Source organism: Fibroporia radiculosa (genome assembly GCF_000313525.1).
Source record: "Fibroporia radiculosa TFFH 294 genomic supercontigs, scaffold2774, whole genome shotgun sequence".
Taxonomy (NCBI): Eukaryota; Fungi; Basidiomycota; class Agaricomycetes; order Polyporales; family Fibroporiaceae; genus Fibroporia; species Fibroporia radiculosa.
In genome coordinates, this window is record NW_012133364.1 from 81,569 (window position 1) to 107,549 (window position 25,981).

Here is a 25,981-nt window from a genome sequence, read left to right on the forward strand (position 1 = left end):
CTTCCTCTTGTGCCTATAGACTGAGGGTGCGCTAATTGATGCAATTTGAACAAACATACGTCTCATTGCGCACATTACCACCACTAAGTAAGGATGACCACCTTATTCTATCTGCGCCGACTGGGCGCTCCCGCACGAAATTGTTGCCAACCCGAACGAGAAGTTTCCTGTGGTACGCGTGGCTTAGGATGCGATGCTGGCACCCGTCCAACATTGGGGACCGACTGTGGATGTTCCGAAGGTCCAACGTTTGTAGAGGGCGCTGTTCGTGATTCTGGCGAGGGAACAGAAGACGGCACACGATTCCAGCCATCTCGAGGTGAGCTCTCCGTGGCAGGAGCAGATACAGACGACCAACCACCGACGCGCGGCGGATCTACGGGCAAAGGGGGAGAGGGAGGCCGAACGGCAATCGGCGGTGGCGCTGGAAGAGGACACACAGGTGCTGGAGGGAGATCTGCAACACTCCCCGTGTCTAATGAGGTCCAACCGCCCGTCCGGAATGCAGGCGCTGGACCAGACGGGCGAGGTGGGGGTGTACGGGTCGGCGGACTTTGTGAGTGCACAGATACAGACGCCGGATGGGCCGTATCGGAGGCGGCAGCCCATCCTCTGTCGGAACTGCGGGGGGAAGAAGGGGCAGCACTGACAGGGGCCCAACCTGGGCCAGACACTGGTGCAGGGACGGCTGGTGGGGACGATACCGCAGGGGATGTGGACGATATTGAAGCCCACCCTGACTTTTTGCTGCCGGTGGATGGAGATTCGCCTTCTCCGCCAATGGCATTCTCCGCAAGTTGCGGCATCGCCGCGACCGGAGGTTTGGCCATCTTCACGCCGGCGGCCTTCGCGATCTTCCTAAGTTCCTTTTCTTCTCTTTTGCGTTCCTTCTCTTTCCTTTTATCGACTTCTTCCTTCGTGTTGCGATTCGCACGCTGCGCAGCTTGCATGTCTCGGAAGCGCGCCTTGTGGTGGTGCGCATAGGAATTTGTATGCTCGTCGTACTGGGCAACATTCCGGAACTGTTTGTCGCAGAGCTCGCAGTAGAATGCACGAAGGGTGGTCGAGATTTCCGTCTGTAGAGCTGCACGCTTGGCAACGGAGTTCTGAGGGTCGATGAACAAGCAATTCATATGCGCGCAAGCATGTTACGTGCCTCTCGTGCTTGTCTTTGCTCCTCGGTCTCTTTCGTCTGACGCTCGGAGTCAAGTTCTCGGCGTTGGGAGACGGTAGATTCGACTGCAGACAATCACTGTTAAGAGCTGGCCGGAATGTAAGAGCTTGACACTGACTCATCTGGACATCCTGGTTTGCTTTGCCCAGGCCTGTGAGATCGTTCTTGACGTAGAACGGGACTGGGTCTACACGACCTGCAAGAAACCATGACCTATCAGGTCTTGATGATGAGACATGCTAAACATACCTTCGCCAGATAGGCCTAGTGGCCGCCCCTCGACCCACCCCATACTTGCTAGCATGAGGAATCCCTTGTTGGTGCTCTTTATCTTCGTGTCGATGGTAATAGACTCGCGCGCTGCGCCTTTGACATATTCGTCATATTTGTCGATGTCCATTGGTTTAGCGGAATGTGAGACAGGAGAGGGGGAGCGGGACACGAGAGAAATGTTGTCGTCGCTCTCATCCTCATTCTCCTCGTCTATATTCGATCGCTGGAAGAGAGACAGAGGGGGGAAGCAGTATGCAGCAAGCGTCCATGGGGGCTAGAAATGCACGACGAGTACCTTCTGGTTGTCGTCTTCCGCGCTTGTCTCCGGACGATTAAGAGGAATAGCATTCCAACGAGCGATGGAGTCTGCCGACATGATTGTGTTTTATGAGTGTAAACCTGCTTCTGCTTGGACGAAGAACGTGTTTGGATGAGGACCATCATGGCGCTACGCCGCCGCTACCAGTGGGAGCACCTACTGTCATGTGTCACGTGTCACGTTCCAAGGCAACGCGTCGCGACGCGTTCTTGGCCATCGGGCACTTTTGCTTCCTCTCATGCACTCTGACGATTACTTTGAAGACGAACTCGACTCTGCATTCTTGCACGAATTCGATGCTGTAGAAGCTGCTCATGTACTCCCATCGAAATCCTCCCCTCTAAAAGCAACCCGCCAGCTGCCTGCCACAACGTCGACAGTCATTGAAATATTGGACTCCGACCCTTTTGATGCCTTTGATTTTGATGTCGCAGACTTACAAGTCATTGACGAGATACAAAAGCGCGAGGGGCCGTGCGGACAGAACCAGACAGCTGCTGGACCGAGCAACTCTTCGTGGCGACGTACGACTTCGAAAGGGGCCGTACAGACTACATTGTTCGGGGATATTGTCGATGAAACAGCAACGGCAAGTAAGGGCAGTAAGCCACCGTCACGGGCACCTATGGTACGCACCAACTCCGGCTCGCGTAATTTGTTTGGAGGGCGTGCAAAGAAGACTAAGCAGTGGGACCACTCGGCGTTCGCCAAGTCGGGCTGGAAACAATCGGCAGCTGAGAAACGTAACGCAAAGGGAAAGCAGAGAATGTCATTTGACGATGACGATGACGATGACGATAACATTGAGGAAGAAATTCTCGAATTTGAACAATTCCCGGCACCCTTTGTCCCGCTCGGGTGCGCACCTCTGTATACTACGAGACCATAGGTGATACTAACGTCAAGCTATTTTGTATGCACAGACCTGTAGGTTGCACCGTAATGCTTCCAAGCTCGCCATGCTGACTTTCGCTTCTAGCCGTCCCCCATGAAACTTCAGCCGGACCTACTAGCTTCTAAGCGATGGCTCTATCCACTGAATCAACCTAAGCGGGATTACCAGTTTAATATTGTGAAGAATTCCCTTTATGAAAACACATTGGTTGCTCTCCCTACGGGTTTGGGGAAAACGTTCATCGCTGGAGTGGTAATGCTCAATTGTACGCCATCCGTCCCTTCACTATCAAGGATTCTCATTCAAAGTGCACTAGTCTATAGTTGGTTTCCGGAAGGAAAGGTCATATTTTTGGCCCCTTCGAAACCCCTTGTTGCCCAACAAATCGAAGCTTGTCATCAGACATGCGGTATTCCAGGTGCCCAGGCGGCAGAACTCACAGGAGAGACGCCCAAATCTAAACGTCTCAAACTTGTACGTTGATGTCTCGTCATGGACTCTTCTAACCGTGATATGTATTGATTTTTGCAGTGGGCCGAGAAGCGTGTTTTCTACATGACACCGCAGACACTCCTCAGCGATCTTATCTCAGCGAACTGCGATCCAAGAGACATCATACTGATTGTGATTGGTACGAGTGAATACCCGAATGTAATTCAGCATATTTATATGATGCTATTACAGACGAGGCACATAAAGGCACCGGGGATTATGCCTATGCCCAGGTGATCAGATTTATGATGGCAAAGAACCCTCATTTCCGGGTCCTTGCTCTTACTGCAACGCCTGGAGGTAACCCGGAGGCTGTCCAGGCTATTGTTGACTGCCTTCACATAAGTCATATCGAGATCCGGGATGAAAACAGTCTTGACTTACGCCCTTATCTTCACAAGAAGGCGTCCGAGCAGCATATCATTAAGATGGACGAGGATGTTGTCAAGGTTCGGGATCTGTTGGCGAAGATTATGCAGGTGATAATTGGATTATCTTGAGTTTGCAAATTACTTACCGATTTTCATCCTCTACAGCCGTTGATAAGACAGGTTCAGAATTCGGGAGCTATGAGAGGTAGTTCTGACCCCACAATGCTGCATCCGTTTAGATGCCAGTCAGCGAGTCAAGAGCTTCGACAACGGAAAGCGCCTGCGTGGGCACTCGCAGCTGCCGCGAAACTGGGTCCCCTTGCTAGGGCCATGGGCTATCTCGTAAGTGGTATACATGAACGAGACACTACGTGAATCTCATACAGACCGGTATAGCTTGAAGCTAGTATGGGCATGTGCTATACTGTGATTAGCGGAATCGTGTATGGTTTTGACGGGACAACTGGCAAGAAATCTACGAGCCGAGCTGCGCAGAGTGGTCTACAGAAGGACTCGGCCTTTGGCGTGTTGTTGAAGGAGATCGAGGCGCAGAAGAATCGTGGTTTCTCATTACACCCGAAGATGGAGAAATTGCGCATTCTGTTGATACAGCATTTTGCGAACCATATGTTTGATAACGAAGACACTGGACGAGCGTCCGGAAACTCGCATCCGGCTACTCAATCACGAGTCATGGTATTTGTGTCATTTAGAGAATGCGTTGATGAGGTGGTTGAAGTGTTGAATCGGGAGGAGCCTCTGATCAAAGCGACACGTTTTATTGGTCAGGGTACTGACAAGCAGGGGAGGAAAGGTATTGGCCAGAGAGAGCAGCTTGAGGTAGTATAACTTATGCAACTAGTAAAGGTTGCTGTCAGGTCTAACGGAAGATGTTGATCAGGTCATCAAAAAGTTTAAATCCGGTGAATTCAACGTCTTGGTGTCGACTTCCATAGGAGAGGAGGGTCTAGATATCGGTGAAATCGATATGATCGTTTGCTACGACGCTCAGAAGACACCAATCCGCATGGTCTGTGATTTCTTTTTTTTTCATCGACATTCAGCTGATTGTGTATTTTTGTTCAATAAAACCTAGTTACAACGAATTGGGCGGACAGGACGCAAGAAAGATGGCATCGTGCATATCCTTCTCGCCGAAGGTCGAGAGGAACGTAATTGGGATAAGGCGCAGGACAAATACAAGGACGTGCAGCATTTCATTGTGCGGGCGGAAGAATTGGAGTTGTACGGAGACACACCGCGATTGCTACCCGACCATATCAAACCTGAGTGTACGGAGATGATCATGGACATTGAGGCATATATACGGGAGGATCGCCCATCCCGAAAGGGATCCATCGCCAATGGTGACGATTCTCCTTTATCGAAGGCTAGAAAGCGCAAGCGGGATGACGATCCAAAGCGAAATATCCCATCGGGTGCTTCGACTGGCTTCGTCAATGTCAAGGACTTGCTAGTGAAAGGTGGGGCAACAAAAAAGCAGAAGAAGTGTAAGCTGGAGGAACCTGATGCTCTCGCTGGTGAAGATGATGAGGAGGACATGGAGATCGAGGCCGGCTTGTTTGGGCCGCGCAGAACTGTCTCCACGTCATCGATCCCCGTCACGTCAAAGGCGAAGAAGCCGAAGCGAACAAAAACCATTGCGACTGCTGGAAAATCAGAACATACAACAAAAACCAAGAAGCGCAAGCAAAAGCTTCCCATTGAACCGTCTGCAAGTGACTTGGAGAGGATGGGAGCCGATGATTCTGACGATGCGGCTATTGAACGCGGCATCACGTATCCAGACAGTCTTTCAAAGTCAATTCATGACAAGTTTTCTCTACATACACTGGAGTCTCATTCTTCACCATCGCCGCTCCTTCAACTGCAGAAAACAGACCGACTGGTCTCGAATAATGAAGTTATCGATCTGACTTATGATACCACGTATCGTCAGGACTCACCAGCGTTATCCTTCAGTTCCTCCCCAGATGAGGCTCCTAAGTCAAGGAATACAGATGTTTATTCAAGGAGTGCGAGTACGAGGTCGAGGAGTATAGATACGAAATCAAGAGGTACAAGCGTTCAGCATGAAGACGGTTCATCCAACCCGCCCGAGCGCTCAACTACCCCATCGTCTCGTAGCACATCCCTTCATCATCATCACGAGGAGTCGGATATGGCGTGGTTGGTTGACGACGACGACGATGACGATCCCAGTTTTCAAATTCTACATTCTTCCCCCTCAAATGGTCAAGACGTGTCCCGTAAGCGCCAGTCCATTGCTGACCACAACGTCCTGCCAGTCGAAGAGACGAACTTTCTCGAGTTACCGGCGAGAAACGTCAGTTCAACTCCTGTTAGGACTAAGATTACGCCGTCTGGATTCATTCGTGCGACCGACGCGATGCCGCCACCTGCATTGCCAGCTCGCTTGACAGCGTCTTCACCTTCTATTTTCGATGATGCACTTCCACAGCCTTCATTCGCCGTCCGTGCGCCGGGGAAACAGGTCAGAAAGCGCATTGTTACGATCTCTATCGACTCATCCCCTTCGGCTCCGTTAGCAATGCCGCCGATGTCACAACGCCGTCTCCAGACCAAACGGAATTCCTCGCCTGATGTTCAGCCTTCACCACCCAAACGAAAGAAGAGAAAATTCAAAGATGTAGCAGAAGCACAGAAGGCGAACCCATGGATTGATGTAGAGGCCACGCATTCTGGGGACGACAACAGTTTGGGTTCGTCTGATGTTGACCGCGGGGATGAGTACGACCGAGACTTTGTGCGGGATACGCCCGAAACTCAAGCCTCGCCGTCGTATGACCAGTCGGCGGTATATCGCCGGAGCCTTTTCACACAGGCCCCCGGTGGGGCAAGCGTCCCTGACTTTGCTGGCCGTCCTGTTAGACGGGGCTGGGGTGCTTACGCTCGCGGTAGAACTTTGAATTCTCGTCCGGGACTTTCATCTTCTCCGAGGTACGAGGATGAAGATGATTACGAGTTTGGGAGTTTCGTAGTAAAAGATGACGAAGAGATCGAATTCGCTGGGCATGCTTCGAGTGATCTCTGATCTCTATTCCTCACACGGCTCGACGTCAAGACATACCTTAGATTCCCCTGTCTATATATCGTAATACATACGCTACACGTTTGTTACTGGTGATCAAGCTTTATACTCTACTACTGTGATATTTTCTGACTCATCCACGTAAATGTGTGGACGCACGGACATTGTGTACTCATAAACATACATACAGCCTCAAGGAATGGCCACTAGATTTTACTGGTGTTATAGACGGTTGCGCTGGCACCGAACGCACGCAAACATTTGACAGCCTCTGCAACGCTTATGAAGACAGTCATTAGCAATGGGTGAGAATGGAAAACAAGACAACATACCAGAAGATAACGGGGCATGTGCTTGTGACAATTCTCGCATCGCCCTCCGGCGCCATGAAGTTTCCAGTCTCGATGTCGACAATCATGATCTACCCGTAGGCGGTTTGCCTCTCGTTCCACCATCTGCCTGTACTGTACCAGAGCAGGTGGAGGGCCAACTGGTAGCTGTCGCCGCACACGTTCTTCAGCCGCAATGATCAAGCGATTTTCCTCCCAATGCGGACACGAGCAAGTCTTCCACGTCTCTGTGCAGACATAACAGAAATGCTTCCTGCAGCGGCATGTCATATGGTAGCACCCGTAAATAAGCTCTACAAGGCTGTGACATCCCGGGCAACGCTTCCAGCCTTCCCGCTCTGCCAGAGCGAGCACCTGCGCATCGGCGTCCTGAGAATCTGCGCAGAGGTTTTCACCGTGTGCAGAGGCTTTGCACCGTCCGCAAGTTGCTGAGGAGCACTTGGGGCAAGCGAAGACGGATGCCGACTGCGTGGCAGAGCCCAGGAAGGCGGAGCATTGGGGCCGATGGCAGTAAACGCGATTCGGAGTACTGAACTCAACTGACACAGCCTCAAATAATGCGCAGACCTCTGCATCGAAGTGCAGTCGAACGTCGGCAAAGACAAATGGCTGAGTGCAACAGCGAGGGGGGAACAACGTCTCGTCCTTTGATGCTGAGCGAAAGAGATCTGTGAGGCAAGCCACATCATAAAAATGTCCACAAGGGGCTTTGATGGCAGACCCGTGGATGCGGTCTGTGCAGATAACACAAGTCTCTGGTCTACAAATGCAGTGTACAAGAGAGGGATGAGATACGACTTAATGGATTGGAAATAATAGCTCACTTGAGTGTTAACTTTTTTGCAGTCTCGGATATATGGGGAGTGGCTGGTGCAACGGACCTGCTAGAAGAGGGTGAAAGGATGTTCTCCCTTCTGAAAATACAAATGAGTGACTCTTGTCGTCATCAAATGATTGTCATACGACGTACTCTGACCGAGAACTGTTTAAATTATCTGGTATTGGAGAGCTGCTCGAAGATGCAGACAAACGCATGGACAAGGCAGGTAGACCGCTGACAGGCGGGGCAAGAGGCGGGGGGCGACCTCTTGAAATGGCAACGGCCACGTCCCGATCGTGACAAGCGCTCGCCTCAGCTCGCGCCAGTTCACTTACAAGGGCAAAATCTGAATCCAAAGCAGAATCGATGCTACGTGCAAAGACAACGTCTTTGGCGACACCAAGGAGATGCTGCGCCTCCTCAGCATATAGCTGCAACGCCAACTCTGCGTCAGATAAGGGGGCGGACGCATTTTTCTTGCCTTTCCTGGAGGCCTGAAAGCTGTCAATGTCGGCGAGTGTAAGCTCTGCAATTGTCGCCAGGGTGTCATCGTAAGAGAGCCTGTGCATAATGAAGGGAGAGCTGTGGGAACGATACACAAGGATACCATCTATATAATAGCTTGGGTTCCATGGTGCCGAACTGTGGCTGCAAATGAGTGCTTCTCCATGGACGAGGACTCACGAAAATGGTCTGGCATTTACGATTTCCCTGTGCATAAAGGCTTTTTGGGGGCAACACAGCGGCCAGAATGGGCCTACACGCGGCGGCTGAAGCTAGCTACTGGCGGCAGTGGCAGCGGCATGAGCAGCACGTGCGTCTAGCGCCCATGACGTCAGCGCGCGGAATGTATGGCACGTGGCTAAGAGGTCGATGAGGTTGAGTCGAGTTTATCAGCTCTTCTCTGAGCCTCCTCCGAACTCGCGTCCTTTCTGCACCTCCGATATTCGTTCTTTTTCATCTTTTTCATGCCGACCCAAGCCCCGTCATCGCCCGTGCTTTGCTCGTTTGCCTCGCCTACCGAATTGTGCGACGCGCTCGCCCATTTCATCGTCAAAGCCCAAAAGGAGGCTGTCGAGAAGAAGGGCCGTTTCACCGTCGCCATCTCTGGCGGCTCTTTACCCAAACAACTGAATGCTCTCATTGGAAAACCCGGCGTGAAGTGGGATAAATGGTATGCACTCTCGACTCCTTGCCGACACCCTATCTGATCCCATCGCCACAGGCAAGTCTTCTATGCCGACGAGCGCGTCGTGCCTCTAGATCATCCCGACTCCAACCATCGTCTCTGCATGGATGAGCTTTTCTCCAAGGTCCCCATCCCTGCCGACCACATACATACGATCGACCCCTCTTTTGCCGACGACCTCGAGGAGCTTTCTGACGCATACGAGAAGGAGCTTATCCGCGAGTTTGCCCAGAAGGACTCCGCCCGTTTCCCTGTCTTCGACCTCATTCTCCTCGGCCTCGGCCCGGACGGACATACCGCGTCTCTTTTCCCAGGCCACCCCCTTCTTACAGAAGATGACCGATGGGTCGCATATATCGAGGACAGCCCCAAACCTCCGCCGAAGCGCATCACTCTTACTTATCCTGTCATCAACCACGCTGCTCGCATTGCCTTTGTCGCGAGTGGTGCTGGAAAGGCAGACACACTTCAAACTGTCCTCGATAAACCAGAGGAGGGTCTCCCAGCATCGCGGGTACGGCCTGTGCATCCTGGCCAATTGTACTGGTTCGTGGACGATGCGGCTGTATCCAAAGTGGAGTACCCGAGGACATCTTTCAAGCTCTAGCTTTCAGAATCAAAGCTCGGTGGCCCAGGGATTACATTGAAAGCAAGCAGTATTCGCGTGCTGTAGGTTGACCTATGATATCAAATTCGAAGTAGTCAGAAGTCGTTGTATATCACTAATTGTATGTTCCGATACCTCCTGTGCGTTGCCCACGCATTGCCGACATTGAACAGCGTACTCCAATTTCACCAGCCATTGCAGATGTGGACAACATCTCATTTGGTGGGAAATTTCACTGTAAAGACTTGATGCACCCACCGGACCGACCTAACACCAGCAGTATTTTTATCTTCCGATACAATAATGTCTGCCACTATCACTCATATACATGAGTCACCACAGAATCAGTAAGCCTTGGCAGGCCCCACACTCTCCGTGCTTGCCGCAGTAACACTCTCACTGGCACCCAGCTCTGGAAAGACCGCAAGCAGCACAAGATCTAAAATATACAACACCAGGTGCGCATTGCAACTCTGATTAGAGAGCGGATCAAGCATTGCGTCAATGGTGTACATCTGTGCTTCGGGCGTCGGGCCTAGCAAAAGGGCAACCGGCGCTGCATGAGTTGGGAGCGTTATTTGGATCAGCGTCAAGGAAGACGACTGACTAAAAAGAATGGCGCCTTACCTGGAATGCTGGTCAGCAAACGCTGCCCGAGTTCCGCGCGCAGCGCTACTTGCTCCTCCGGAGACGGATCCGGTGGAGCAGGCCCCGGCCAGCCCTCAGGGAAGAGCGTATGTCGAGCGGCGCGTACCAGATCGATGAGCCGTGGGACAGAAAGAACGTGCATATACAGTAGATAAGGGAGGAGGCGCGAGAGGAAGGGTTCGAACAGCGTTAGCGGCAAGGAGAGTGTGTGAGCTAGTGCAAGCATCGTGCGCGTTGACGTGCTTGTTGTGAATTTCGCCGCCAGTGTTGGCGCAGGTGTGGGAGGGGGTGTCAGGAGCGTGAAGAGAAGTGACAGCGACGGCTGGGTATAATTAAGAGGGGCGGACGTTACCAAAGGGGTGAACGCTCTGGTAGGTGGAAAGGATTCTGTCTGAACGGTCGATCCTGAGCCGCTACGTGTGAATGGCTGAAGGGAAGAGACGGATATAGGCGTCGGTGCGTGCGACACCAGCTCAGCGGGCTCCGATGCTGGCTTAATTGCCGCCAACCCTCCCGGAAATGTGAGGGGTACTGGTGCAGCAAGTGTAGTTGTGCGATCATCGGGATGGCTGACGAAAGAGGAGAGTGGATCGTTTCGGGGTGACTGTGCTGCATTGACCTTCTTGATCGTGTCCCTCGTTTGTCGGTACGTATGGATAAGCATAAGACAAGCACCGGAGATGGATTGGACTGCAGAGAGAAAGAATATGGCAAGTGACTGCAGGGAATAGGTAGCCCGTAGAGAGGTCACATTGTCAGGTTTTATCGAGGATAATTGCGAAAGATCTGGAGGCTTGACATGGATGTGAGTGGTATGCATTTAGAGCACCTGAGCGACTCCGACGAGCATGACCTCTACCCAAAAATAAAATCATTCTCACGGATGAAAGTGGCTGAACGTGAATGCAGATGCTTTCAGTCCTGAGGAACAAACACACAGAAGAAACGATGCTCGCCAAGGTCGCTCTATCCAGAGCATGAGAGATTACGTACCTCGGCAAGCTTGCTCGGCTGCGGGCCCAAAGTACTCAGGATTAATCTGTAAATAAACCAGGGCTGGGTGACACGCGGAAGCACATTGCGCAACAGCACACTCTGCACGATCTCACGGACAATGTACCGCTCTGCTTCTGAATCGTAGTCTTCTGGCGGCAGACTGGCTTTCAGAACATGGTCAATGGCCTGACGCACGTACACTTCATCGATGGTGCCGTCTGGCGAAATTGCCATGTGCGGTTGGAGGTGGTGGAACAGCTGCGGCAAAGTGGCCGCACCTCCAGACGCATATGATGTGTGAAGCTTGGACTTTGCATTGCGGAAATCTACATAATGTTGTGTCAATAATGTTGGAAAATCTCGGAGGACCAGCGCCGCAAGGTCGGCAGAGATAAGACGTGTCTCAATGGCGCGTATCACGGCGGTGAGGACGCGTGTAATTGCTGGCAGGAAGTCCTTGTCATAACACGTCAGCTTTGTCCACCAAGGATTTACAAAGGCTCGTAAGGCCAGGGCGATGACATCGTAAATCTCGGCATTGAGTGCTGGAGCGGCAGCGGAAGACGTCAGGAGCGGCGGGAGATCTGCGTCGGGAGGTAGGTGCGGGAAAAGGAGACGCCTGGGGAGGGAGGCGGGCTTGGAAATAGGCTTTGCAGGAGGTTTCTCGCCAATCGATGAGGAGGACGAGTGGAAGGACCGGACGGACCGTCGTGAGCGAGCAGCAGCAGCGGCCGCCATCGTCGTCGGGTCGAGGTCGAGGTCGACGAGCGGGAGTTGCCAAAGCGGGAATGCGCGTCGGGATGCGATCACGTGCTCCCGCCCCGCGGCGGGCCGGGGGCGTTACAGCTGCCCATCGTTCGGCCTTGCAACGGTCAGCCGCATCTTCTTGTTGTCCCCCCGCGGCGCTCGTCGTTGAACCTGACTCCGAAGCTTGCTGCCCGTCCCAGGCTGTGGCCGTCGGGCTCCGCGTCTATGTGAGTTGCTCGGGTACTATCAGCAGTCTACATTCTAATGTCTGCCTGCTAGATTTGAAGCAGTCTCACAATTCATGCGTTGACGGTAAACACTCCTTTATACCTAGCCGCTCATTCTATCATCCCACTCGTTTTTTTGGTCCTCAAAATCCAACTGGTTCTCACAAGCCTCATCATGTACAGTTCACCCCACGTCCATATTTATGGTCGGGATAACGACAGCGACAACAGTGGGCTTTCCACTTCCACAATTATCATTATCGCTGCTGTCTGTGGCTGCGTTGTTGTTCTTGCATTGGTCTTATTTCTATGGCGCTTCCTGGTCCGTTTATGTAGTCGCAGGAAATCCAATCCCCTTCCTCCTGTCCAATTATTGGCCCACGAACGACAACATCAGGCCATGTCCCTCGCCGAGCGCAAGCCCCTGTATGAAACGGATAGCTTCCGAGGGTCAACTTACAAACACGGCTTTTATCCTACCGATAGTTATGCATCGTTGACACCAGGCAGCTCTGTCGGTAGCAGACAAGCTAGCGTCATCGGGGAAGACACTACTGCAGACAACCTTTCCACTCTGGGCAGACCTCTCATCGCAGATACATTACCACTTCCTAATCCCCCCTTCAATTCTCATTCAAGTTCGTACAGTGTCACCAGTCCCGATCCCGCCGAGGTCCCGCCTTCACTAAGTATTCCGCTTTCGGATGCGTCCTCTGCGTCGTACGTGGCTTCCATGAGCGGAGCGCCTTATAATTCGCGCACTACCGCCCGTGCCCTCCAACGCTCACAGTCGCGCCCGACCTCGATGGCATCCTCTGTTGGGACTGTTCAGAGCACGCAAAGTCGCCGTAGCGTACTACGAGGACCACCACACAGTATACATAGCAATATTCAAATTGTTCTGCCGGCACCTCTCGCTCCGGAGGCATTTCCGTACCCTCCCTCAATAGATGGGACGAATAGCGCCAGGAGCAGTAGCTATACCAGCGACACCGACTCTCCCAGACAGAGTGTCCATGTGGATCAGTGGGTCCCTGTAGGTATGCGGTCAGCGAGCATGAGCGGTGTGGGGCCAGCCGCCCCCTCACGGTCGCGTTCCGGTGAGCTTGTCAATGTTATGGTCAAATGCATTCTCATTTTTCTATGTAGCACGTGGATCTACCAATCCGCGAATTCCAAGCAGCCTCTCGCAATCGACTACGGCACCGTCATCGCGTTCATTGGATCGTCGCAGTCAATCTCAGCCTCGCATGGGCACTGGACCTCGTTCACAAGTGTCTCCGGTTGAGGCCCAAATGCCGCCGCCACCGGTTCCTCACGTCTCAGACGCCCACCAGCATCCGTCTGCTTCTCCTAGGCGAGATGGGGATTCCTCGGGTGGCGGACAACAAGACATGTCGGGGCAAACAGATACTATGCGTCGGTTACTAGATGCATTGACCATTGAGGACCCTCGAGCTACCATGGCGATACATGCCTCTGGATACTCTCATACTACGCAGGCTGGAGAGCGCAGGCCTTCCGGTTCCACCGACGCCGGTATCTAGATCATCTTTCTGGATCATTATTTTATGGAAATCTTTATGACATGGACTACTGGACGGTGCATTGCCTCGCATATACATCGGCATGCAGGGGGGTACATGCGTTTTTGTAAGTTGTGATTGATATTGCGTAGGAGAGAAAGGTATTGTAGGAGTACCTTGGGGGTGCCCGCAACCCATTGCATCTTGTGATATACATTTGGACCTACAGTATGCCAATACTTTGCCATGGCTTTCTAACGTGATGCGTCGATGAGAGCCCTGACACATTTCGTGCGCCGCGGAAATCCTTCAGTGGAGATTCGTGGTCTAGGCAACATTGGTGATCATACATGTCAGAACCGCCAATTCACGCGGTGTCTCGCAGGCTTCAACAAGCGCTGCTGATTCGTGCAGATTATGAAAAGGAAAATACAGAATAAAAAGCAGGAAAGTATGATCATGGCGGTCATAGCATGCCAAATCCATCCTCGGCGTCATCACCACCCCAGCCGTTGGCAGTCTCTTCATGCATATGCCTATCGTCAGATTCGTCAGGTGAGGGGGGTCGGTACCCCATCATAGGCTTATCCACTACACTGGACTTTTCTGGAACTGTCACAGAGGTAGGCGTTTTGTGTGCAACAGCACTTGGCTGTTGCACGTTAAACCACGAGATCTGTACCTGGCCAACAATCGGGATATTTGTTCCCTTTGCAAGCCCCTTCATAACTCGAGTCAGCAATTTCAAACTCGCGGTAGCTTTTTGATCACGTACTTGCTCTGCAGCAGCTCTACTTTTGAAGGCAACAATGACATCTCCAGTATCTGTAGCATCTACGCTTTCAACTTGACCAGTTGTCTGCAAAGAATAGATATAATCAATTATTATGCTGTACAACTGAGGGCGATGGGCAACATGCGCATACCTCATACCAATCCCGGACTGCCTGGACGGCATTGTCGCCGACGCTCTTCACAAGCAACTTCTTTGGACGGAGATCGAGCTTCATGCTTCCCCTAGGTGGCCCACCGCGCATGGCCCCACGGAAGGGTACTCGCCCACCTCGCCCTCGCCCTCGTCCCCTAGGTGGACGATAAACAGATGGACCCACGTACTGGCCCTCAGCAATTTCGGTAATACCGAGACTTGCTGCCTATAAATATAGTCAGCACACAAATATTCCTGGGGCCGACCGTATACCAACCTCTGCTTTCAGTTTGGCCAATGTTGCTTTCAGCTCTTCGGTGCCCTCCTCTTCTCCGTCTACTGCACCCACTGCGTGGTGCAACTCGAGCTCCTTGTCAAGACGCTCACGTTCTATCCTTTCCTTATCCTCTGGTCGTGGTGTAGCACCTGCAGGCCTCTTAGCCTGGGCTGAAGCTGAGGTTGTTGCTGGGGATGGAGTTGGTTGGGATGTAGATGCAGATGCAGAGGGCTTCATCTCTTCGCCCAATTTTCGCAAACGAGCCATGATCCCCTTCTTCTCTGGAGGAGATGCGCTAGAAAGCTGGGCCATCAAGGACTTCTGCTCCGCAATTTGTTGCTCAAGCAGTTTTTGCTTCGCGGCTAATGCGGCGGCAGCCAGTGTCGTGGAAGTCTTACGCACATGTGTTGAAGCTGCTCCCACAGGCTGAGAAACGGAAGAATCCGCTGATGTAGTCGTTGCAGGGGACGCGGAGTCCTTGATAGAAATATTGGCTACCAGAGGTGCGGATGCTGCGAGCATGCGCTGACCAACTTGACCGTGGCCTTCTAGTGGTCGATGCCAGAACACCTTCACGAAGCGGTTTCCGAAAACGGCGTCCTCCGACCTCCAAGCAGCTAGGGCTTCGTCATGATTAGAAAAGCTCACTAGCGCCTTGGCATTCATGGCGTCAACTGCGACATTGGTGACCGTCCCAAAGCGTTTGAACCACTCGTTAACGGAGCCCAGGCTCAATTTGTCTTCTGGAATTTTTTCCACAACGAGTGTTTTGTCGTTTCGTTTCTCCGGCCTGAAACTCTGAACCTCGCCACCAAAGGTGCCACGGCCACCCCCCGGACGCCCCCCACGGTAAGGCCCCCGATTACTTGAATACGCAGGAGGACCGTTCATATCCATGTCCTGGGTAGCTCCATTCATACCGCCCATTACGATATCACTTCCCCTTGATGGACCAGGAACATCCGGTATTCTGGGTTCTCCGTACCCGTCCTGTCCCATATGTCGAGAGACGCTCTCTTCTCGGGGAACTTGAGGCGTGAGGTCTCGCACAACAGGTAACTCGCCTGGATGTTGTGCTGCTCCATTGTTTGAATCGTCCTGTCGAGATATGGCGGGTCCACGGGAGTTAGGAGGTCGATGGATCGTGTTGGGATTTGGTCCCTGATTTGGCCGCATGTCCATCCGTTCATGAGGGTCATAGGCAGCATTGGACCCACCGGCCATCCCCATTGCCATGCCACCATTAGGCATCATAGGAACAAATGGCATCGAGCCAACACTCATACCCCCATTCATGGGGAAAAGCTGGGACGGGACAATGGCATCTTCACCATGACTATATTTGCAGAAAGCACCTCGCGCGCAGTATCCATTGTCTATAAGGCAGTTAGAATAAACCAGACGAGCAAAGGATGAAGCTCACTGAAGTAATCTCGACAAACTCCCCTACCCCGATCCTGATATGCTGGGATACCGCGCGGGTTGGATGGGCCCATGGTACCGCCCCCTGCGCCCACACCTATGCTACTATTCATGCCGCCATCCATATAATCTGCCCGCCCAGCGATAGCCATCCTGCTACCACGTTCTCCGCGACCACCCCATGACGATCTGTTGTCGTGTCGGCCATACCGCGAGAATTGGCCTTCATGATTCAGACGCGGGCCTTTGGTGGGAAGAAAGTCGCGTTCATCGTGATCATGACTGCGTTTTCGACCGCGTTCCGGTGTTGTAGGGACAGACGGGGAAAGTAGCGCGTCCAGTGGAATGGGTATTCCTGTATCGGTGGAGAGTGTGCCAGAAGCGTTGCCAGCAGGAGGAGAAGCAGCCGAGTATGGAAGATAAGATTTGGTCCGCAATGCCGTGAAGAGCGTGTTCAGAAAAGATGGTCCTTCTGCAGCAAATGTAAATAGTCGACGCAAAAATATACCATGATATGTCCGCACCTTTTTCCAGGAACTCGTCTAATTGAGCACCCAACTCCTTTCGAAGGTCGGCCTCTGGAGCATTATGCTTCAGCAAGGCCAGGATGTAATCTGCAAGTGCACCAGGTTCCGCATCGCAACTATGTCATGAATCAGCAAATCTTCAAAGGAAATGTCACAATAAAAACATGCGTACATGGGCTCGAGGTTCCTGACCAGCCAAGGTTTTAAATCGCCCGCAGTTTCTGGGTCAAAAAGCATTCTCTTATATCACTCACAGAGCCTGAGATGATAGGGAATTAGCAGAAGGTGAGTCCGCCGCGATGATGGGCGACCGCTATGAGTGAATAGGGTGGCGTCAAACTTCCGGATGTTTGCGACGCCACGTGCCCCGACATCCCGACGCTTCCTGGCGCCTATTCCAGACCTGCCCGACTCTTAGATTCTATTAAGATCTGGGTTTTCAGGCTCTGACACTTTGCGTTCAGGACTGCGGCCGCATCAGCCATACCTTTTGCGGCGAATCTTCTCTCAGCGCCTTGGGATCTAGAACGCCTCGCATTTCGTGGTGATATTAAGTCTCTACTTCGTCATAAGCGGAGCCTGCGCGGAGCACTCGCGCTGAATTCTATCACCGTACTCCAGACACCCGCTTGCTTTCGGCTTAAGATGCGGGGATCTCTGCTCATGTGATGGACAGCGCGACGCTGGGAAAGGCTGCGCGAAACCGTATTCTCGTTGACAAGGGAAAAGCTCCAGAGCACTCCCAAGTTGTGAGTATCGGCTGGGCAGCTGCGTTTGAGGGCATTCAACATGCTGACGATGGTTGGCTGAGTTCACTTTCATTCATGTTGAAAGTCATTGACTTGCTCGATTCTACTGTTCATACTGTCATCGGAAGTTGTGTGACTGTCTTCTCTTTCTTACTCAGTTCCCACTGTAGAATTGAGCTGTGTTTCGACCATTGGACCTGAGTTAATCATCGTCTACGAATCGCAGAATAAGGGTGCAAAGGATGCCAAGCTTTGTAAAGTATGTATTAAGACCGCACTTGGAAAACTGAAAACGACGTGATGCCAACCAGTTTGCTAATTCTGATAAGCAGGGACGTGGTCCTGGTTCCACAATTGTGTAACTTGAATGACAATCCCAAAAGTTTGGTAGTGACCCACATATTGTGTTTCTTCCGTGCCTCCCTCGATCGCTGCGTTCTTTGAGAGAGACAATTTTCGATTTTCGAAATATACAATTGATCTCTTCCAGCATCGTGGACATATATTCTTCGGGACCTGAGGTTTAGCCATCTGGCCGTGGATCAATTTGCTTGAGGATGAATCAATTGTTGGTTATATTCCGCATTGCGCGTGTTCGGCATCGTTCCCCCCTGTATGATCCCATGTTCAAAGGGCGGTCACAGTCTATACTCTGCCACTAGAGTGGGACCGTTGTATTGACCTATCGGCCTATCCGATAGATCGCTAGTTCACGAGAGACCTTGCTCATAATTACCGTTCTGTTGCTTTGAAGGCAGGCCTGTTTCTCGCGATCATCACGTCGTAACCTGCAGCTGTGCATATCGGTTGCCCACTCGGCATTTACCCCTGAAGAGAAAACGAAAATGTCATTTGTGCCGCAACATTCGGCTTGGTAGGTGTTACAATCAAGTATTGCAACAGCGGTGTACTCTAATTCTTATGCGCATGTTCATTTAAGGTGCATTGCGGCATTTATGATGGGAACCAACGGTTTATATATCCCTCGAGTTGGAACCTTTTTGGAACTTCATCAAGACTTGGTGCGTCCAGACATCTTCATACCGCATATCACTACATCTACTAGCCCCGTTGAGCGTACAAAGCTTTCTTGTCTGGCATAACAACCTTACAGCTCCGCCAAATCCCGCCGGCTATTTGTCGATGCCGGCACCGCCTTCCATATACGCACCTGGTGCATGCCGATCTCTACATCCGGGATGGCAGCGGTGTATGTACCAATATCCTTTCCCCAGGCACCTGCGCTGTCTTTCTGCCAAAGATCGTAGATCACATAAGTGCCTGTTTGGTAGGAGGGGCCCTGTTGCAAAATTGGTAAATTCAGTGGACAAGAGGGTGAAAGGCAGGAGCGTACTTGGTCGATGAAGACGTCTGTAAAGTTCACAGTGACATATTGTGTTTCCGGCGAAGTGTTCAAAAGCGCAATAACAAACGTGCTATGGTACAGAAAGAAGTAAGCAAGGATTCGGGCGATACTAATGGGCCGCCGGACGTACTTATTTACTAGGCTGCCGGACCACGATGAGAGATCTCCGCCTGAGAAAACTGGAACTTTCCACATGCGTTCAGCAGCCGATCCCGTGGAGTCCTGGTTCACAGCAATAATAGCATCGTTTGTGATGATTTCAAGAGTCTCATTTGTCTGTTGGAGTTGGGCAAGCCAACATATCAGTTCAGTCACTCGAGAAGAAAGAATGGACAATCACGGACCATATTCAAGACATTGTTTCCCAGAATAAGCGGGCTCTTCAGTATACTCCACATGGAGAAGTGCGTGACTGTAGAGAGACAAATCTGTGAATAGGTGATGTCAGTCGTCATATATATCTACGCACCATATTCATCATAGGTCATCCCACCATTCCCCACTTCGAGCATATCCAGATCATTCCAGTGGTTGGTGCCTGCTTTCTGGCCCACTGGGGCCGCGAAATCGATGATGCGCGTCATTGCGCAATCTGGGAGAATACGCTTCATAGACTGCGAGATCAGAGACACGAAGGTGCAAGCTCACGATATCCAGCAAGCTTGCAATCGATCATAGACAGACATGGACAACGCTCGTCGAAGCGATTGTAGTTCTGTAACGAATAAATATAGGGTACTAGTCAGCAACACGTAGATGCCAATTTGCAGACGTGAGGAATGGCGCACATCATAGATATCGCCAGATATACGCCAGCTGTTCGCAATAGTCTGTTTTGACGCACATCTAAGCAACATCGTGATATAGCAAATTTGAAAACATACAGGTGCGAAGTTCCAAGGTCCATCTTCACCCCAGTTACACATCGAATACAGAATCGGGCGACCGGTGGCGTTAAGCGCGAATGACATGTTGGCGTATCGATCATAAGAGAGTTTAGGAGTTCCTGCCTGTCCTTCATTGTAGCAGTTGTCGTATTCTGACCGATATCAAATTGAGCACGGCTTCGTCAGGAAGGGCTCTAAATCGATTGTTGAAGTACAACATACTGAGATAGTCAGCTCCCCACTCCGCGTACGTCTGCGCGTCGATCGTCTCGTAACCTAATGACCCAAAATGGCCACCGCATGTGTACCTTTATATTCGGATCGCGCAGTCAGCAAGTTATGAATTATAGATAGAGGGTATCAATCACATTCCCGCACTGCTGTAGATACCAAACTGACCATCATTAAGTATGTTTGCTAATTGAGAAGACGATGGCGCGTACCTTGAGACCCATGGAATGTATCTGATCTGCTAACGCCTTCATACCTGATGGGAACTTCGTGGGATCTGCTATAGGTGCACCAGTAGTCGCATTGCGCGCGGGTGCTTGCCAGCCTAAATACAGGGACGACATTTGCACATGGATGAAAACTACAGCCTGTAGCACTCACAATCATCCATAACAACGTCTACATAATCGCTACTCTCAGTACAGTACACAGAAAGACATCTCAAGCTTTGTACGTACAGTTGTATCCGTACTTTGGTAGATCGTATTTGATGAAACCTTGGGCGGCATCCAGGATTGTCTGCTCTGAGATGCTACATCCGTAGTAATTCCAAGTGTCCCAACCCATCTGCGGCGTAAGCGCAAGTCCATTGTTGTGCGCCAAAGCATTCAAGACCACAAGAGATATGCAGACCAACGACGTGAGTTGCTTCAGCATCGCGTAGAGCTAGAAGTGGGAGCTAGACTATGCCAGTGTGGTTGGGGTAGAATCTGAGGCTCTCGAGCTTAAGATGTCGAGTCCAGCGAGAAAACGGCACGCGACAGTGGGGTAGCTGACCCGTTGACCCGTTCTTCGGGGAGTCCAGCACATGAGAATGCATGTTTAAGGGTGATTTCAGAGATCAGATGACAGGAGAGTGTATGCAGGTGACGAGAGAAGATGAACAGCGGAACATATTTCTTGAGAGGAAAGCGCGGCCCGTAGGGAGAATCGGCTATGTGCAGTCTTGTGATGCAGATTTCTGTGCTCGAGTACTGTACTCTCGAGCTCGTGGAGAGGGGTCGAGCATCCAGAAGCCGCGAACGATCTGCGATCGGAGAAATGGCGGCACAAATCCACAGCGAGTCACGGGACGGCGACGGGTCTGAAATTCCACTGTGTTCACTTGTTCATGTCCCTGCTACGGGTCTCGGTTCTTTTGTGCCCTCCCTAGCGATGCTAAACAAGCTTTTTCTTGTTGTCTGGGCGGGCTTTAGCTTCGATTGATCGACCACGCGGCGGGCCAACCAAGTTCACTTACGGCGCTCCTAGCGCGGATTTTCCTGCAAGTTGCTCTAGCCACTCTCACTGCTGTTTTCGTTCTGCAAAGCATGGCAGCCTCTCTCCTCCCCCAGAATTATGTTCTCGACTTGCATGATTTTGCTGCCATACTTCTTGATTGTCATGCTCGTATTGGAGGCAGGTTTGCCAATGCACGGCTCACCGAGGTCGCAAAGGCTCCTATCCCGCTTCAAACGCTCCCTTCGCACATTCTCCCCCTTCACTACCACACCGTTACTAGAGGACAGTCAAGAATTACCTACATTCTTCGTACCAATCCATCTGATGGTGAACGTGTCACCATCAGCACCTTTGCCGATCCTAGCGGCGTTAAGACCCCTAATGGTAATGCGCTCACGCGTCGCGAGCTCGAGAACATATTCTGGCGATGCAAAAGTTACGATAACGGGTATGTTCTGGCTTATGCGGCGCAGAGGGTGTTTGAACGGCTCCCATCGACGGCCCGACTCCGCGCCCGTACATCATCGGGTTATGAGATCATCTGCGCTCTGTCGGATGTGGTCGTCGCCGAAATCGACATTTACCCTCGGGAGGCATGTCTCATGGTCGTTTACGAGCATTGCCTACATCTTGGACCTACATTCATCAATATGACACAACATCTCTCTGGGTTTGACATCCCCATGCCCTGGGTGTACCTATTGGTTGGGAAGCCGCACTCTGCGGGCCTAGAAAGAGACACACGAAAGAGACACACGAGTCGTATTCGACCTAGCCTTGCCTCAGATTGGTGGTAGGGGTGGCGGCGGCGAGCTCTTTGCACTGGAGCGGGGGATAAACTACCATCATAGGGTTCTCAGCAAATACGCGGCTGAACTGGAATAAATGAAAATATCTGAAAAGATTCGGCTCCCAATCAGGATTCGACAGCATGGTGACGCTCTAACGGAAATGGTGTTGAATCGCCTTATACAAGTCGTGAGTGGGCAGGCAAACTTTTGCAGATATTGTGGTAAAGCAGGCGTTGAGACGCGTTGCTCGAAGTGCAAGGATGCATGTTTTTGTCCCGAGTGCCACTTGCCAGGATGGAAGTATCACAAAGTATGGTGTCGGCCACCCTCGACGGCGGGGTAGCGGTTGGGAAGGCGTGAAGGTTATAAGTACAAGTATGGCATCTTCTGTTTGCTGTCCGTCTTCAAATGCTCACGCACGTGCGTCAGATGTATCCAGTAGTTGATGTAATATAATGACTGGATTCCAGTACGTACAGGCACTGGGATCACCTGGCCTCTCATTTGCCGATCCGCTCTCGTGCAATGGCATCAGAATCGACCGTAGGTGGGAGAACGTCTTGCGACAGGATGCGTGGCATCAGTGCCTGCAGAGCTTTCCATGTCATTGTATCTTATCTGTCCCATGAGTGTACAGTCCGTGACCACACGTCGTGGCCAAACTTTAATATTGCTGATATCATAGAAACTTCTCCTCATACTCGCATGAGCACAGTAGACTATGTCCGCCGACTGGAATCTGGAAGTCGTCGCCTCTCTCGTCCTGCTCGCTATCCTCGTCTCTTATCTCACGGGCAGTGTCAACCCTCGACTTCCACCTGGTCCAAAGCCGCTTCCACTGCTGGGAAATCTTCACCAGCTTCCATCTCAACATCAATACAAGGTTTTCACCCAGTGGGCTAGACAATACGGTGCAATTATGTTTTCATACCTACTTTACGTCTATACTGATACGTCGGCTTTTGCAGGCGATGTGTTCTTTGTCAAGATATTCCACAAGCCGGTTCTGGTGGTTAACGATGCGAAAGCCGCCCGTGAACTGATGGAGAAGAGGAGCTCAAAATACTCCGATAGGCCCCGCACAGTCGTGCTCAGCGAACTGTAAGCGCGCTGATCATTATGGCGCAGTAATCTTATTGGTACATGCTAGTGTTGGCATGAGTCCAATATTGTTTCTGCTGCCATACGGCAATGACTGGCGGCGTCACCGAAAATGGTTCCAAAATGCGTTTCAAGTGCAATCTGCAAGGCAAAATTTTCGACCTCTCCAGCAGAGCATGGTTCAAGGCTTGCTCTTAGGCCTGGTCGAGTCGCCGCACGACTTCAGAGCTCATGTAAAGAGGTATGTGACGCGGGGCTTCCTTATCCCTCGTCAGTTAGATTCCATGCTGTGTACAGGGCTCTAGGAACAGCGATGTTGGAAATTGCCTATGGACACGTAGGCACAGACGAGGAGTATGTAAAGCTAGCGGATATGGCCACTTCTGAAGCCCTCGAACTTGGGGGTGCAGGCACAACACTTGTAGACTTCTTCCCCATCTGTAAGCAACCGGAGTATGCTGTGCTGTGACATATGTTCTCACACCTTTTCCGACGACGTCAGTAAAGTTTACCCCTGCTTGGATGTCTAGTTTCAAGCGACGCACAATCGAAATTGAACATTTGGTACGAGCCGCATGGGATGTTCCGTATGACAGGGTGATGAAAGAGATAGTGAGCCTGAAGCTATATTTAATACATGGTTTGCTCATGGTTCTTCAGGCCGCCGGCCATGCAAGAAAGTCGTTCCTGTCGTCTTTGATTATGGAGGCTTCAGCGGATGGGAATCCAACGAAAATAGATGAGCGACACTTGAAGGGTGCTGGGATCATGGTATACGGAGGCGAGTGCGAACCCTGTTAGTCTCCGATGAGGGTTTCTGAGAACGTGTGTTCTGCTCTAGCTGGTACTGATACGGTAGCGTGAACACTTCCTCGGTTCTTTTTCTCATCATCTCATTACATGCAACAGACTGTTACCGCCCTGATGACTTTCATTTTGGCTATGACCTTACATCCAGATGTCTGCAAGAAAGCACAAGCCGAAATCGATCAGGCTGTGGGGCCATCACGACTCGTGGACTTTGATGACAGGACGTCTCTGCCGTACTTCGAGTGTGTTATCAAAGAAGTATATCGGTACGTACGTGTTTGACAACACCCTAACATTCTCTGACCCCATGAATTGTAGCTGGGCGCCTCCCCTACCGCTAGGCAAGTCGATCGAATATTTTAGCACGGGATATGTGCATTGACCTGAGATATTGCAGCAATACCTCACCGGCTGATGGAAGACGATGAGTATCACGGATTCCATATCCCTGCAGGATCTACCATAGTTCCGAACATTTGGTGAGTGGATATGATTTAAGCTACAATTTCGAGGCTTATCGGCGCTCAGGGCCATGACACGAAATACAGATGTTTATCCCGAGCCAGACCGTTTTTGGCCAGAACGGTTCGAACACCTCGATGCTAAGACGATGGACGAGCACGATCCGGCTAAACTCATCTTCGGTTTCGGCAGGCGGTAAGAAGCCTCACTTCATGTCGTACAAGCAAAACTGAAGACGATCTCGTGTAGAATCTGTCCTGGCCGGAACTTGGGTGATTCTAGTGTCTGGCTAGCCGCGGCGAATATGTTATCTACATTGGACATACGCAAGGCACGAACTGTGGCGGGAGAGGAAATTACACCAGAAGTAAATTTTGCGGATGGCGTTATTAGGTACGAGTTTGTTTTTATATTAATATTCTATCGTGTGCTCATACTCGCCCAGTCACGTTGCTCCCTTCCAATGTGACATTGTACCGCGATCAGAGAAGGCGAAAGAAACCATCGCCTTGTACAACCCTGACGTTATTATGTAGTGCAAGTCGGTAACGTTCATGCTGCTGAAGTATGGAGATAGCCAGTATTGTTGCTTGGCCCGTTGTATAGTATCATCTGTTCACATGCGTCAGAGCACGAAAGGTTGACCACATCTGGAATGGGACGTCATCTGGCTGCAAATGCCTAACTTCACACCACTCACATCCAGCCCGCTCTCCAGTTGCCGCACAAGTCGATTTCGGCTCTTGCCTCGTGTTCGGGCATGTCGGAGATGGCAGCGACTCTGCTCGGATTTCATTCAAATGATGTTGTCCGATCGCAACGGCTCGCCGCCCTTGGCCAACATGTCGATGAGAGTCCATGAGAGGAGATTCAGTTCACCTACCGGACAGGACGATCTCTGGGTGCGGTGCGGTGCGGTGCCAGGAATCGCCTCCAGACGTTCCAAATCTTGCCGGATGTCTGAACTTGAATCGCAAAGCAGTCTAGTGCCGAGGTAAGGGGCATCAAATCGTGCCTCTTCGTTCATGGACCGAGCTCGCACTTTGTTGTATCCACAAGACGTCGGTCCCGAACCTAATGAAAATTGACGGTATAAAAGCCGCCCAGCCGCCCTCTGGCGACTCAGCTCGTCGACAATGTCAGTTCCCTTCAACTCTGAAATCATCCTCGCTCTCATCTCATTCCTCGTGCTCACCATCCTTGTCTCTTCCCGTGGCAAGCATAGTGCGAACCGCCGACTCCCCCTCGGTCCAAAGCCACTTCCTCTGCTAGGAAACCTCCATCAACTTCCCTCCGAATATCAGTTCAAAGTTTTCGCACAATGGGCCAAGAAATACGGTAAACACGGCCTTCATGGACACAGATACTGCTATTGACACGACCGCTCTCCTCTGGATAGGGAATTTGTTTTTCGTCAAAATATTCAATAAACCAATCGTAGTAGTGAGCTGTCCCAAAGTAGCCCGCGAACTGATGGAAAAGAGAAGCTCCAAGTATTCCGA

The 25,981-nt window shown here is 51.4% G+C and overlaps 10 protein-coding genes across 10 annotated transcripts; 5 read left to right on the forward strand and 5 right to left on the reverse strand.

Annotated features, from left to right (window-relative positions):
• Window positions 1-107: 107 nt before the first annotated feature.
• Window positions 108-1,823, reverse strand: FIBRA_04289 (uncharacterized protein; the record flags this gene model as incomplete). Its single annotated transcript, XM_012326102.1, has 4 exons — window positions 108-1,106; window positions 1,153-1,370; window positions 1,424-1,670; window positions 1,743-1,823. The coding sequence occupies 4 exons, from the start codon at window positions 1,821-1,823 to the stop codon at window positions 108-110; spliced, it is 1,545 nt and encodes a 514-aa protein (XP_012181492.1).
• Window positions 1,824-2,004: 181 nt separating this feature from the next.
• Window positions 2,005-6,600, forward strand: FIBRA_04290 (uncharacterized protein; the record flags this gene model as incomplete). The annotated part of the gene is made up of 10 exons (XM_012326103.1): window positions 2,005-2,624; window positions 2,690-2,705; window positions 2,746-2,926; window positions 2,978-3,135; window positions 3,193-3,292; window positions 3,346-3,632; window positions 3,690-3,866; window positions 3,921-4,364; window positions 4,426-4,554; window positions 4,621-6,600. The coding sequence occupies 10 exons, from the start codon at window positions 2,005-2,007 to the stop codon at window positions 6,598-6,600; spliced, it is 4,092 nt and encodes a 1,363-aa protein (XP_012181493.1).
• Window positions 6,601-7,240: 640 nt separating this feature from the next.
• On the reverse strand, window positions 7,241-8,336 carry FIBRA_04291 (uncharacterized protein; the record flags this gene model as incomplete). The annotated part of the gene is made up of 4 exons (XM_012326104.1): window positions 7,241-7,486; window positions 7,515-7,707; window positions 7,772-7,861; window positions 7,918-8,336. 4 exons carry the CDS (start codon window positions 8,334-8,336, stop codon window positions 7,241-7,243), a joined length of 948 nt encoding a protein of 315 aa, XP_012181494.1.
• Window positions 8,337-8,735: 399 nt separating this feature from the next.
• FIBRA_04292 (uncharacterized protein) lies at window positions 8,736-9,563 on the forward strand (the record flags this gene model as incomplete). The annotated part of the gene is made up of 2 exons (XM_012326105.1): window positions 8,736-8,941; window positions 8,993-9,563. 2 exons carry the CDS (start codon window positions 8,736-8,738, stop codon window positions 9,561-9,563), a joined length of 777 nt encoding a protein of 258 aa, XP_012181495.1.
• A 344-nt stretch (window positions 9,564-9,907) lies between these two features.
• On the reverse strand, window positions 9,908-11,945 carry FIBRA_04293 (uncharacterized protein; the record flags this gene model as incomplete). Its single annotated transcript, XM_012326106.1, has 3 exons — window positions 9,908-10,119; window positions 10,191-11,004; window positions 11,205-11,945. The coding sequence occupies 3 exons, from the start codon at window positions 11,943-11,945 to the stop codon at window positions 9,908-9,910; spliced, it is 1,767 nt and encodes a 588-aa protein (XP_012181496.1).
• Window positions 11,946-12,581: 636 nt separating this feature from the next.
• FIBRA_04294 (uncharacterized protein) lies at window positions 12,582-13,728 on the forward strand (the record flags this gene model as incomplete). The annotated part of the gene is made up of 2 exons (XM_012326107.1): window positions 12,582-13,281; window positions 13,331-13,728. 2 exons carry the CDS (start codon window positions 12,582-12,584, stop codon window positions 13,726-13,728), a joined length of 1,098 nt encoding a protein of 365 aa, XP_012181497.1.
• A 445-nt stretch (window positions 13,729-14,173) lies between these two features.
• FIBRA_04295 (uncharacterized protein) lies at window positions 14,174-17,098 on the reverse strand (the record flags this gene model as incomplete). The annotated part of the gene is made up of 7 exons (XM_012326108.1): window positions 14,174-14,428; window positions 14,483-14,566; window positions 14,634-14,861; window positions 14,913-16,288; window positions 16,336-16,806; window positions 16,859-16,977; window positions 17,034-17,098. The coding sequence occupies 7 exons, from the start codon at window positions 17,096-17,098 to the stop codon at window positions 14,174-14,176; spliced, it is 2,598 nt and encodes an 865-aa protein (XP_012181498.1).
• Window positions 17,099-18,718: 1,620 nt separating this feature from the next.
• FIBRA_04296 (uncharacterized protein) lies at window positions 18,719-20,751 on the reverse strand (the record flags this gene model as incomplete). The annotated part of the gene is made up of 13 exons (XM_012326109.1): window positions 18,719-18,910; window positions 18,965-19,046; window positions 19,107-19,252; window positions 19,321-19,388; window positions 19,446-19,568; window positions 19,625-19,691; window positions 19,765-19,806; window positions 19,861-20,015; window positions 20,086-20,171; window positions 20,232-20,257; window positions 20,307-20,419; window positions 20,476-20,493; window positions 20,553-20,751. 13 exons carry the CDS (start codon window positions 20,749-20,751, stop codon window positions 18,719-18,721), a joined length of 1,317 nt encoding a protein of 438 aa, XP_012181499.1.
• Window positions 20,752-21,404: 653 nt separating this feature from the next.
• Window positions 21,405-22,112, forward strand: FIBRA_04297 (uncharacterized protein; the record flags this gene model as incomplete). Its single annotated transcript, XM_012326110.1, has 1 exon — window positions 21,405-22,112. One exon carries the CDS (start codon window positions 21,405-21,407, stop codon window positions 22,110-22,112), a length of 708 nt encoding a protein of 235 aa, XP_012181500.1.
• Window positions 22,113-22,827: 715 nt separating this feature from the next.
• Window positions 22,828-25,015, forward strand: FIBRA_04298 (uncharacterized protein; the record flags this gene model as incomplete). The annotated part of the gene is made up of 13 exons (XM_012326111.1): window positions 22,828-23,017; window positions 23,075-23,207; window positions 23,257-23,448; window positions 23,505-23,647; window positions 23,710-23,819; window positions 23,868-24,003; window positions 24,049-24,062; window positions 24,117-24,283; window positions 24,336-24,390; window positions 24,447-24,496; window positions 24,546-24,674; window positions 24,729-24,872; window positions 24,925-25,015. The coding sequence occupies 13 exons, from the start codon at window positions 22,828-22,830 to the stop codon at window positions 25,013-25,015; spliced, it is 1,554 nt and encodes a 517-aa protein (XP_012181501.1).
• Between the last annotated feature and the right edge of the window lie 966 nt (window positions 25,016-25,981).